Below are 13,078 nucleotides of genomic sequence, written 5' to 3' on the forward strand. Positions count from 1 at the left end.
GCACCAACACAGCGCATCCTATTCATTTAAATAGAGATAGCCACTGCATGAGCGCAGTCGGCGGGAGTGTGATCACTGTTTTTATCTGTCCAACGGGGGAGGGGGGGGAGGGGGGGGAGGGGGGCGGGGGTTGGGCGCGCAGGTTTTGTATCTGTATCTAACGGAGGGGTGGGTGCGCGCAGGTGAGAGCGTGTGAACTCGCTGAAATGCGTGTGTCAGTGTGACTTGAGAACACTGACTATAGATCACAGTGAGGTGGATTAAAAATCTTAAACTTATAATTGACTACACCTGTTGCTTTCCATTGAATTAAAAAAACATCTTTCTCTCAGATAAAGTAAACACAAGCGTGTTTCTGACTAAAATAAAAGCTTTTCAGGAGAGATATAAGTTATGTGTAAATATTTATAAGACAATACCCACATCACTTATCTAACCAGCCTGTACTGATTTCTGCCCCCCAATAATGCTTTCAATAACCTCTTGTAACCCCTGGGAGCCAGGGGTTACACTCTAATAGCCTTTAATAGTCTTCAGTAGCCTTTAAAAGACTTACCTGGCGGCCGTGGTGTGTCCACTAAACTCCGTAGTTATAAACATCCTGAGGTTAGCAGCGCGCTAACTGTATAAACTGTATAACATTATAGTTTATAATGTAATCCGAGCAGTGCCTCCGTGTCGGCTGTTCTAACCTGCTGCTGTTAGCTGCTTGGGCTGAAAGATGAACTGTAGTGAGCTGTATTATCCGGTTAGTGGGGTTAAAACCTTTATTTGTTTACAGAAACAGTAAAAACGGACTGGCTGAGCTCTGTAGCCCGTGGCTGGGCTGTACTGAAGTAGTGACGAGAGCGGAGCTTGTGCTGCTGCTGCAGCTCCGACTAGTGGTTGGATGAAGAACTGCAGCTTCATGTAATGAGCAGTTTCACCAGCCATCCACACACAGCTCTGATAAACTGCTTGTTTTAATAGTGCACACTGTTGCTACCAAAAAAAGTCACTAGATGGCATTACCATATATATCTTAATAAATAATAATAATAATATTTATAATTTTTATAATAATAATAATAATAATAAATATATTATTTAAATTTTATGAGGCATAAAATAATAACAAGAAAAAAAAACAAGAAAATCGAGAATCGAATCGAATCGTGACCCTCAAATCGAAAATGAAATCGAATCGAGGATTTAGAGAATCGTGACACCCCTAGTGCCAAGGTATCAGTATATATCAGTTACTTCACAGGCTTGTTCGATCAAGGTCTGCAAGCACTAAAAGTCCCTGAGGAGTTGGATAAATGATCCAGCTAGTAGGCTATAATGTGTGGGTAGCACAAATTGCAGGAGCTTCATGGGAATTCCTTTTTAATGGAAACTCAAAAGCGGTCCCCAGTGTCCATTACAATTGCCCATCATGATTGGGGGATGTTGGTTCAGCCTCTCAAACTAATATGGTGTACATCATCCTGCGAGATCTCACAAGAACTGCATTATTTTTGTTCCTCTATTTTCCCAAAACATTTGAGACCAGATAAACGTCATTAGGTTTTATGTATAGCCAGGTTTTTGTTAAAATAGACCAAAAGTCTCAGAACTTCCCAGTCATTTTATTATTATTTATCTGTTCATTCATGACATATTGCTATAATTTAAACAACTTTAAAATTAAGAATGAAATTATTTTAAAGTGTGACACACACAGAAAAGAAGAGATACAAGGCTTTTAATGTAAAGCAATGATGTGTATATATGTATGTGTGCAATGTATATATGTGTATATATGTATGTGTGTATGTGTACTGACAGCAATACTAGCCTGTGAGACCATGAATGTTTGTTAACTTTTTTGTAATAATGTGGACAAGCAGTGAATCCAAATGAGGAAAAGAGTAATGTTAAACTTTACAAAAACAGAAGTTTTTGTTCATTAAGGAGCAAACATGTGCGTGTGATGCACCCTCTTAATGTAAAAAGAAAATCAGAAAAAAGTGTTCCAGTATTCAAGGCACACAAACAGCACCTGTAAAGGTACTGGAATAACATGGCCCTGATGGATCTGACTCTTTTCAAAGGTGGCTTTAAAATGTTTCAGAAATACAAAGGAATGGATCTTAATAGTGTGATGGCAACTAAACAGTCAGTCCTGACTCTAGTCCTGACAGCTAGTTAATCTCCTTCTTCAGAGCTTAATCCATCAACAATGCAAGGTCAGCCAATTCCACTGGTGACTGTAAGAGACCCTACTAAGCTTTTTTAAAATAAAGAATTTATGCACATTAAGTAATTATCCATATTTGACCAATAAATAAATAAATAGTAAGTATACATTTTGTTCAGAATCTTGAATTTTTTGATACTATAAATGCAGATTTAAAAACATATTTCAAACAATTTAGGCATGATTAATTCAGCTCATGTTTCATGGATGAGGCCCAGTATGTCCAGTATTGCAGGGGGGAATTATACTGTAGCAATAAGCCACTGCCTGTGGGAAATACTATTGTTATTAAAAGGTGTCCATGGTCTGCAATTATGTTTAGGTAGGTGGCACATGTCAAATTGATGTTCACATGAATGCCCATACACAAGTTTTCAGCAGAACACTGCCCAGACCATCACACTCCCTCCACTGGCCATGTTATGAATTGCTACAGCAAAGGACAACCTGGAAAAGCCAACACCTGTATATTTGTGGGGTGCTTTCTTGTGAATGCCTTGGTTGTGGCAAGGTGATATGAATTAATATAGTTCGAATGAGGCCTGATAGTGGGTGCCAGAAGAATGGGACATTCAAATTTCAAAGCTGTGTTGGCATTTAATATTCCTCGATCCACAGTGTCATGTGTATTAGAAACATGTCATAGATGGCATTACCACCCATTGTGAACGGTGCAGTTGGTGATAATGATTGTAACCAGCAGTGTCTGGCTAGAATGGTCCATGCAAACAAACAAGAGATGAAGGATACATGTAGGAGGTCCAACACACACATGCCCCATGTCATGGTTTATCTGCCTCTACTTACCACAATCTCCACCCTCATTATATGGATCGACAATATCTGAATGTGTGTTAAAGAATATGGATTCCACAAAGAGCAGCCCTCATATGACATACTGAAGGTGTAAGCCTGGACAGGCAACATGGTTACATCAAATAGGCTTCTGTAATACTTGAATTGTTAGCTAAAATCAAGCACAATGCCATTAAAAAGAATGTACCCTTAATTGTAATTATTTTTTATGTGCACACACAGACTATGAATACTATTTCTGTCATTTGTCACTAACACTAAGGTGACCGTTGATTCAATTCAACAGAAAAGGCAGTAATCAAACCTGGCATTGTAGATCCAAATTACAAACACATTTTCTAAAATGGTTGATTTAATCCACCTGAAAGGAGAAATTACATTTTTACATGGTGTCAGCGTGTTTTGGGTGGCAAAATAAAGTTCTGAAACAATTAATGTGACAAATATGCAAAACTAAAAGACTTCAGTTTGTTATTTGACAGGTCTACAAATGCAAATACAGAATTCTGAGTCACTTTATAGAGTAGGGATACATTTGAAGTTGTGTGTATCCACTGGAAGAGAGTGTGGTGGTAAAACACAGTTCACTGGTGCCTGCATAAAAAAACACAAATATTAATGGCACCTTTTCCCACATAAACACAATTTCCCATATAAATTAAAATGGCTGTAGGCCTGGGCGATTGGGCAATGCAATGGGATATCAGTTTTTAGCAGACGCTGGTATCCATAGGGATTTTAAATGTTAAAGGTTAAAGTAAAAGGTCATATGTCTGAAACAGATGAAAGGTGCAATAACAGCTGCATGAAATACTGCAATATTGCAATATTATTGTTTACCGTGATAGGTTGGCAGCCAATAATGGTTTGTGTAAATTTACATTATTACCCAAGTCTAGTAGACAACCCATAAAAGAATTAGCTGGAGAGAGAGGAACAGAGAGTGAAATATGAAAAGGGCATCCATCAAGAAGGTGCAGACAACAGAGAGGGGTGAAGCAAAGTGACAGGCAGCCATTCATGATGACAGGAGAGGACAAAAATGACTGGGCACCCAAACACACAGCATCATTAGGAAAAACACATTATGTAATTGATTGAGAGAGGCTGAGTTAAAAGCAGTGGAAGGGTCAGTTAAATAATTGACTGCTGTGTGAACAGGTAAAAGTAATATTCCACCGCTATATCAGCTGCTGCCAGATTCATTTAGTTGACTCACCACTTTGATGGCTTTGCTTTGATCTCCTTTCCCCTTGGCTGGCTTTCCACCTTTGGTCTCCTTTTTATTGTCACTTTCAACTGTCATCAACAGGAAGTAGTGTTAGAACAGGAAATGACTGTCTGACTGGGGAGTTAAAATGACATAGCATTAGCCCTGTCTGAAACTGACAACGCAGACAACAAACTCTGAGGCTATAACTCTACCTCCCAACCAGCCAAGTGACATTTAGCATCAGTGACTGACTAAAAGTTTGTTTAAATCCTGCTGCTGCGCGTGTCTAATGCCAGCCATGGAGGGCATTCATCTGCAAAACTCAGACGAGCAGAGAATATTCACACATCAATGAGTCCATAATTCATGTGGTATGGACTGTGGGTGAGGGGGAAAAAGGGAGGGAAAAGAAAGAGAGCTTCAAATACTCATAGCACTTTGAAATAACACATGAAGGAAAATGCACTATGTCAACAGAATACATTTCTAATACATTCTAAAATAAGCTTTTAGAAAATCTGCACTGTACACATTTAATTCATCCAGCAATTTTTAAGCAAAGTCCTGTATCACATAACAAATAGCACCTTCAGTGAGCAGATCTAGGCCCTATGTCTTCCTGACACAATAGTAGACTATAGAAGTCAATATTATGGTAATGCAGGGCCAGGGTAATGAGGTTAGCAGCTTTTGTTCCTGAACTAAATCAAGAAACATGAATGTAATGAACACAGATATGTCTGCATGTATATATACAAGGTTCAAAGAAATTAACATACACACACACACAAACACTCTTGTTTTTAGTGTTGCATATCTATCTAAACTGCTGCTTCTGCAGGTGATTGGCATTTACCCATCTCTTTTACTTTTTTGTTTGTATCTTTTTAACATTTCTTTTAATCTAATCATTGTGCTCACAGACAGGCAATTCTGGCAGAAATAACATTTACATGCAATGCAGGAGGCCCCGCATATATCCTGCAGGTCAGTGCAGCATTTCACTGTGATTATTTCAGTGCATAAGTAATTCTTGACTATGAAGTCATGAAGTTGCTATATATATATATATATATATATATATATATATATATATATATATATATATATATATCCATTTCAGAAAACTGGCAGTTCAGAAAAAATACCCTAAAACTATGTATGGCACTTTTCCCTCTAGACAAATTCAAATGAAGGCTCTTGACCTGCATGCATTTTGATGATTTTACGCAATTGTTCAGTAATGTTTCGTCACTTTGAATGGTACCAGGTCAAAAACCTAATTGTGGGGAAAGTGTTTAAGTGAGGTACTGTTAATGTTGATCTGTACAGTTACAGTACTATAGTGCCTTATGATAAAATTATCAAAATTTACTTTAAGTGATATATTGTACAAGCTAGCTCTATAATCATCTGCAGTAAAAGACAAAATACATGTTTATGTAAGCTGTAGCAACAGGTTAAAGCAGGGCTCATGATGACCTGAATACTGTGTCACCCTGTCAGACAGAGCTGAAGAAGATAAACGTCTCCCCTAAGCCTCTTTAGCCCATAGCATACCAATCACCCTGAACTTACACACCATTTAAAGTTGCGAAGTACAGTGTTGCTTGGGTAACAGACTTAATGGCCCAGTTAACTTTCCACACTTTCTCTGATTACCAGGCAGGTCAATTTGGAAGTATAAATATACATAATTATACACTAATTATGGACATGAATGTCTAATGTCTAATTATGGACATAAACTTTTAATTCTACTTTTTTCCCCTAAAGCATTATAAGTGTAAAACATATAAATGTAAAACATACATGTTTAAAAGAAAACAACAAAGGACAAACGTTATACTTGCAGTTTAAAATAAAAATATATAATCACTGTTAAAATAAATTGTTGCAAAATTAGCTTAAAAATTAATGCAGTTCCTGCAGATTTTGCTTCAGGGGTTGAGTAGTTTTCATAGCACATTGAGTAGTATCCCACAGCATTTCAATCAGGGATACATCTGGGGATTTGGTCATTTTCAAATAATTAGATGTATATTGTAACTGAAAATGAACAGTTCTAAGAAATTCCCAAAAGCCCAATACTGCCATGACATCAAGTCCATTATAAGTGTTTGATGAATGTAAACTAAAATGGTATAGTAATGGTGGTTATAATAATATTTCCTTGACTAACACAAAAAAATATTTACTCATAATAAATGGAAAAGATTTGTTTGCTTCTGTTTCCAATTCATTAATACAGGTCCAAAAATTCTCAGCCTTTAATGAGTCATAGCGTATGTTTAATGAGTAAAAGTGGGTGAGGGCATTAAGTTTTTAATTTGACAATTTGCACGCACAAGGGGCACATGAGTTAAAAAAGGAACAAATTAATTACACAAATAATTTTTAAAACCGGTCCTCCAGTCCTATATACAGAGCAGCACATTTGAATTTTAAAAGAGATTAAAGGATGTAAATCCAGACAGTGCAGTTCCTATTAGAGGATTCCCATTAGCACAGCATTTTTTTTAGGGGGCTTTGTGAATGAGGTGGATGGGGTAGAAAGAGATTAACAGGCTTCAGACAGACACGGAATACCTCAGGATGCATTTAGACTTTCCTAAAATACCTCCTGACTTTTGCCGCCCACAGCCATGATGTAGGATGTTCTTTTACATGTTCCACTTAGTTATTTAGTTGGGTCATTCATTCATACAGGACAGTGAACCTAGTGTCTGCAAACAAACTAAAATATTTATCGGAGATTGTCTTTGTCTATATTTCGGTGTTCACAAGATTTGAGAACAGATATGTCCAAGACTGCTGCACAACCTGGCATACAGTTATGCCTCTGCAAAAATAGGGTGTAAAAGTGCTAAGATCTAATCAGGTTCAAGAATGGATGCCTTGTCATAAGCGCTTCAATACTGCTTTCCAACTGCAATTTGTTTAGCAGAATATTGCACGCCCATACACAAAGGTCTATCTGCACCAACATAAAGAAATCGTATGTGAAACACCTTTTCAACATTTACAGAAGTTATAGTGTTACAGTGTCAGGTTTTTTCACTCAAATTGTAAGATTATTTATGTCTAAAATGGTTATTGTATATCATTACATTACATGTAGTGATGGAGGAAAACATTTGGTTTCTGTCAGTTCACTTAACTGCTTTCACTGATATTTATACAGTAATGCTTTTGGGACCTTCTAAAAAAAAAATTCTGATATTTTGCTGACAAAATGACTGACATTTACTCCAAGTGCTGCCATTCAGACTGCAAGGCAAGACAGATAAAAACAGCATGACTCAGAATTAAACAAATTCTTTTCAAATTCTAAACAAAAGTTTAATAGTTATTAAGACTTGATGGTATGCTTGGACAACTCTGTCTGAAACCCATTTTAAGATGGGTAAAATACAGATGCTCCAATCTAAATGCAAAAGAGGTGACTTAATCACATTCATTGAGCAATTAATTCAATTAATTCATTCATTCATTGTACCAAAAGCTACTGGTTTAGAGCACAATGGTGTGCCCAATGCAAAAAAAAGTTCTGCATGTTCCAGCGAACTCAGTGCATATGAGTGCCCTTGGGAGCCTTCAGACATTAGGGGTGCCTAGGCATGGTCTCACCTGGCTGCTGTCTCTGGAGACGCGTGTAGAAGACTTGCAGAGAGAAATCCCGAGACACAGAACTGATTCCATCTCCTTGCAGAACAGCCAGAGCTTCTAAAGGCAACTCCATCAACAACTTGTCAGCAAAAACCACCACAAACTCCCCCTGCTCAGGTGATCCTGCTGAACACACATACATATACAAACAGAATGAAGAACCGACCCCCTTGAATGCATTGTTTTTTATTTTACCAAACTGAAAACCTCTGGAATATAATCAAGAGAAAGATGGAAGACCACAAGCCATCAAACCAAGCTGAACTTCTGAATTTCTGCACCAGACATGGCATAAAGTTATTCAAGAGCAGTGTGTAAGACTGGTGGAGGAAAACATGTCAAGATGTATGAAAACATTTAGGATTTGATTCTTCTCTAGTAAAGTTGTCATTTTAAGAATACAAGGATTTTTTGTGACAACAGAAATATAAATATGCATATGTGGTTAAAAGACTATTTCATTTTAAGGCTTAACTCTAGAGAGCATGATTCAAACAGTATTGGGACTGCTTAAGCATGAGTTCAATGGGGCTTTTTACAGCCAGTGCAGTGACTACCAGGCACAGTTTTATCTGCAGCTCCTCTCTCCTCCTTGTCTTTGGGCCGGGCTGCCTCGCCGATGGATATCAATGGAGGGCGCTGGCTGAAAGAGAGCGATAAGAGACAGGGGGTCAAAAGAAAAAGGGAAGAATATTCCACAGACAAGAGGAAATTAAATGAGTGAGAGAAGCGAGCAGAAGCATCCTTGGGGAACGTGAGGATTGGCTCAGGTCGAACAGTACACATACACACACGAAAACATACAACAAGCTGTTTATTCTCAAGCAGCTGATATTTACTGAAGGCTGCGGATCAATGCAAAGGCCACACACACTCAATGGCTGCCTGGGAAAAAAAATCAAACCCAAACAAACTGACACACATTCATCATTTAAATTGGGGGTGGGGTGGGATCAGTTAAGGTAATCCAGACCTTTTTTTGAACAACCTTGTACTGTGTCCACTTCCTTTGAAAAGGAGTTTGCAAATAATTAATCATATATAATTTACTTATTTTGGCCAAGTGTAACAGTAGCTGACTGACAGATAAAGTATTTTCAGGTGTACACACATCCCTTTATCAGAGCAATAGGTAACTTTACAATAAGGGAAACAAATAACAATATTTATAGTACTTTACCAAGCGAATTATTGAAAATGTTGTAAATAATAACACATTGAGACATTAGTTGAAAAAAATGTCTTTACAAATGTCAATTAATAATTAATTAAAACATTCTGTTGTAAGTACTGTTAATAATGTACCCTGATTGTAAAGTGTAACTGAGCAATAAAATATTATGTCCCAATAAGCTTATAAACAGTGTCAGTGTTTGTTTGGATCTGAAGGGTGCACATAAAGTTATGATTGTCCTAGCTAACAATTTCTCCTAGGAAAAATAAAAAAGGCAAGGTAGTGCTGGACAATACATCATACATACAGATTTACCCTAAATTATTTTATGCATTATATAAGAAAATTATTGTATTGTGTCTGTTATGCAGGCTACCATCTGGACATGATTTAATTAAAAAAAAAAAAGAACGGTCACAAGTTGTGGGAAAGTTTTTGGCTTTCAGAGGCAAGACTTTCAACAGACTACAGCCTTGATCAAACTATTTAAAAGAATTTTAACATGTTTTGAAAACATGTTATTTGCAGTCAAGGAAATACCACAACATTTTAAAAGTCATATGTTTAATAGATCAAAATACATATTATTTAACTTAGATACACTGTTAGATAATTAATAGTTAGCTGTATGTCGTATATCACCATTTCATTTGAGCATATTGAGATATGAGTTTTTAGTTATATTACCCAGCCATAATGGCAGGTAACAGAAAGGGTGGATGTGAAGCAACACCTATACAAATATGACCTTCATGGAAGAGTCCAACATCCACATCACAAAACTCAGCATCACAGGTTTTCAAATGAACATCTAAAAAAACCCTGTTGCATTTTCTAAACAGATAAAAAGACAATTGCTTCTCCAATAGGATAATGACCATAAACATACACAGACGTAAACTGGATATTTTGCCATGTTACTCCATCTTGTACACACGTGTGTGATTGTGTTTGTGTGCGTGTCAATACCTGAAGCAAGAGAAATCAAACTGAGAGAGGACAGGATTCAGATAGTCCCCCATTTCCTTGACTATGGCTTGTAAATGTACCCCTAATTCTCTGTCTTTTCTGTTTTCCTACACAGACAAGAGAAAGCAGAGAAGGGATTGGGCAGATTGAGATAGGGACAAAGAGAGGGAATTAGGGTTATACACTGAGAGAAATGTCTTATTATGGGTGTTCTTTTTATTATAATCATCATAATGACACAACAGTAATAATACACATAATGCAGTCGTATGTGTGTGCACGTGTACCTGCTGTGTGAAATGCTCGTCCTGTTCTACATTTTTGTGGCAGCGGGACATTTTAAGCAGTGTTTGTGAGGTAAGTCGTCTAAAGGCTTGGGCTTGGGCTTGAAGTCTGAGCAGGACAGTAGGCTGGACCTGAGCTTTGGCCACTCTGGAGCATGCTAGCCCACCTGCAGCAGCAAACAAAAACACATACATCGCAAAATACAGGCCAGCCCAGGCAGCTCAGAGCAGTAATAGGTCCCAGTGGGCCTCGCTCTGTTCACAGTGCTGTGAATGAAATAGGAGGCTCTCCCCTCACAGGTATTCAGCTCCATTCAGCATTCCCAGCAAAACCTTGGGATGGGCTTTATCACACTAGAATGGAGGCATTCTTATTCTTTGTATAAATACTAAAATTCAAGAGCATGTGTTCTGATTTTAAATACACAAACACCTTTGTACACAAACATATGCATGAGCAGGACATAACGGTTAGGGTAGAAAAGAAGCAAGAAACAAGGCAAGACTCATTTACCTGTGCTCTTCCCTTTCTGATTTTCTGTAGTTTTAGGTTTCTCATAGAAAGCCCCATACAACATTGAACTGCGGAAAAAAGAAATACAGGCGCAATGATTTCCTAGGGGTACAACAGTAATATTAACATAGTAGAAGAGCACTCATAATTTATTACTAGCAGAAAATCAGATCTCATGATGCTCGGGTGAAACAGGGGAGTGTGATGAATGCATGTGCTTATGCACATGTGCATATGTAAAAGTGCTCTGCATAAACGTCAATGAAACTAGATAAATGAGTAGTGACTGGACTGTGCAATTTGTGATTATTATATATAGCCTTTCATTAATGAAAACATCATCTACACACACTTCAGCATAGAAGCTGTAGGGGAGTTTGTGGAGCCTTAACAGGAAGGCTGTGGAGCCTTAACAGAAGAACTCAGTGTACAGGAAGACTGGGTCTATACAAATAAGGCAAATAATACAGTAAATCTGACATGATCAATTCTAGTACATGGACACTTTATTGCACGATATTGAAATATGATCTGAACAGCCAAAATGGAATTAATGTGACTTTTTTATGTCAAGAGGTAGAAAAAAGACTGCGAGGATAAGGGAAAATGAACGTGAGCAGAAAGGAAAATGGACAACAGCAGTGAGTAAGGGATTCAGTTATCTAGCTTCAGTTAGCTAATAAAAATTGCCTGGGTAAGTAGAACACTGGTACAGATACCACATGAAATGACCTTACCCATCTTCAGAATGTTGCAGGAGCAGGATTTTGAGATTGAGTGGCATTTCTCCCAGAAAGCTCATATGGTTAGGGTTTATACTCAAGTGCTGGTAAGCCTGGAAAGATAAAAAATTAGTACAGTGTAAGCAGGCGTGAACATGAATGCTGTTAATATAAAAAGCTCATCCGGATGGCTTAGCATATAGGAATGTTGCTGACCTTCCAGGAACAATAAAGTCTGGGTGAATGGAACAGGATCAAAGCTTTGAAAAATGTTACTGTTTGGTGTGACTGCTCAAGACCCACCAAAGGGTCAACATTTTTGCTGTAGCTTCCAAAACCCCTACCTAAATCATGCCAATTAAGGGATTCAGAAATAGACTGTCTGTTGGACCTTCCTGGCTTGGCTAAGAAACACTGTATTAGACTAAACATCCATGCAGTTCGGTAATTATGACAGTGTGACGAGTGCAGAGAGCAGCACCTTGGAGAGTGTGTGGAGTGACTGGTCAATGGCTGAGAGGATGCTGCTCTTTCTGTATTGTGGAGAGGAGCGCAGGTTCTTTTGCAGGCTTAGCAGGGCAGCTAACTGAGACTGACGAGTGTCCACACATGCTGCACACAACACACTGGACATCTCAGCACAGCTCACACAGCTCTGAAATGAAAAGATATACGAAATGGTTAGTGAAAAACAGCTTACATGTTTACACATACACACAAACAAGCAGTATAAACTGCCCGGCCCCAAAACACAGTGTGGAGGCCAAATCATCGTAGTCCAATGAAAAACAAGTATCTCCATTTTTGTTGATTTTCAGTTTATTAAATAATTTTAAAATTATTATTCAAGCGATCTGGCTTTGGTGTGTTCATATCTTAACAGCACTGCACTTTAATTTTTCTTTCTTTTTTTCATGCTGTGAAGGTTTGCCAGCTTCTCATTTAAGGTACCAGCAATGTTATTTTATTCTTTATTCTGTCTGTTTTCTGTTGAGGTAAAAGTTGGGTTTGTGCAGTGCAGCACGTATATAAGTGTTTTTAACACAGCGACTAGGGGTGTGTGCAAGACGCTCCTGCATGGCTAAGATAGGATTGGGTGGCTAACTGTTGACTGTTGTCAGGGTTTTTGTTGGTCAGTGGTGCACCTGTATTTCCAGCCGCCAAGATAGAAACACGGCAGATACTTACCTCAACACACCTCATTTACAGACCACCATGCCCATCAGTGTAAATATATTTCAAAACTCTGCTACTTTATTAAGGCGGATGCAAGGCATGAAAATAGACTGTTGACAGAAGGTACGATAGAGCCCTGGGTCTTGCAACAAGAGGGCATAAAATTGCTCTCAGAGGCGACTTTTGGGTAGTGTACCTTTTGGTAGTAGATATGCCACTACAAAGCCCTTAGAAAATGCTCAGTTGACAGACTTTGAGAGGGGGTGCATCATTAGAAAAAAAGAAGCGTGGTGGGCACTTTATTTCTGCTGGTGTTGTGA

The 13,078-nt window shown here is 38.1% G+C and overlaps 1 protein-coding gene across 1 annotated transcript in view; it reads right to left on the bottom strand.

Annotated features, from left to right (window-relative positions):
* LOC103041657 (cilia- and flagella-associated protein 46-like) overlaps positions 1–13,078 on the bottom strand; it is a 66,640-nt gene that overhangs the window by 8,471 nt on the left and 45,091 nt on the right. Inside the window, exons 44-53 of the mRNA XM_049481806.1 lie at positions 12,064–12,237; positions 11,598–11,695; positions 10,861–10,928; positions 10,350–10,513; positions 10,063–10,169; positions 8,477–8,562; positions 7,881–8,045; positions 4,257–4,336; positions 3,571–3,631; positions 3,029–3,064 (exon numbers count right to left, since the gene is read on the bottom strand). Coding sequence (XP_049337763.1) covers positions 3,029–3,064; positions 3,571–3,631; positions 4,257–4,336; positions 7,881–8,045; positions 8,477–8,562; positions 10,063–10,169; positions 10,350–10,513; positions 10,861–10,928; positions 11,598–11,695; positions 12,064–12,237 — 1,039 coding nt within the window. The remainder of the gene's footprint in view (positions 1–3,028; positions 3,065–3,570; positions 3,632–4,256; positions 4,337–7,880; positions 8,046–8,476; positions 8,563–10,062; positions 10,170–10,349; positions 10,514–10,860; positions 10,929–11,597; positions 11,696–12,063; positions 12,238–13,078) is intronic.

This window comes from Astyanax mexicanus, chromosome 7, assembly GCF_023375975.1.
Source record: "Astyanax mexicanus isolate ESR-SI-001 chromosome 7, AstMex3_surface, whole genome shotgun sequence".
NCBI lineage: Eukaryota > Metazoa > Chordata > Actinopteri > Characiformes > Acestrorhamphidae > Astyanax > Astyanax mexicanus.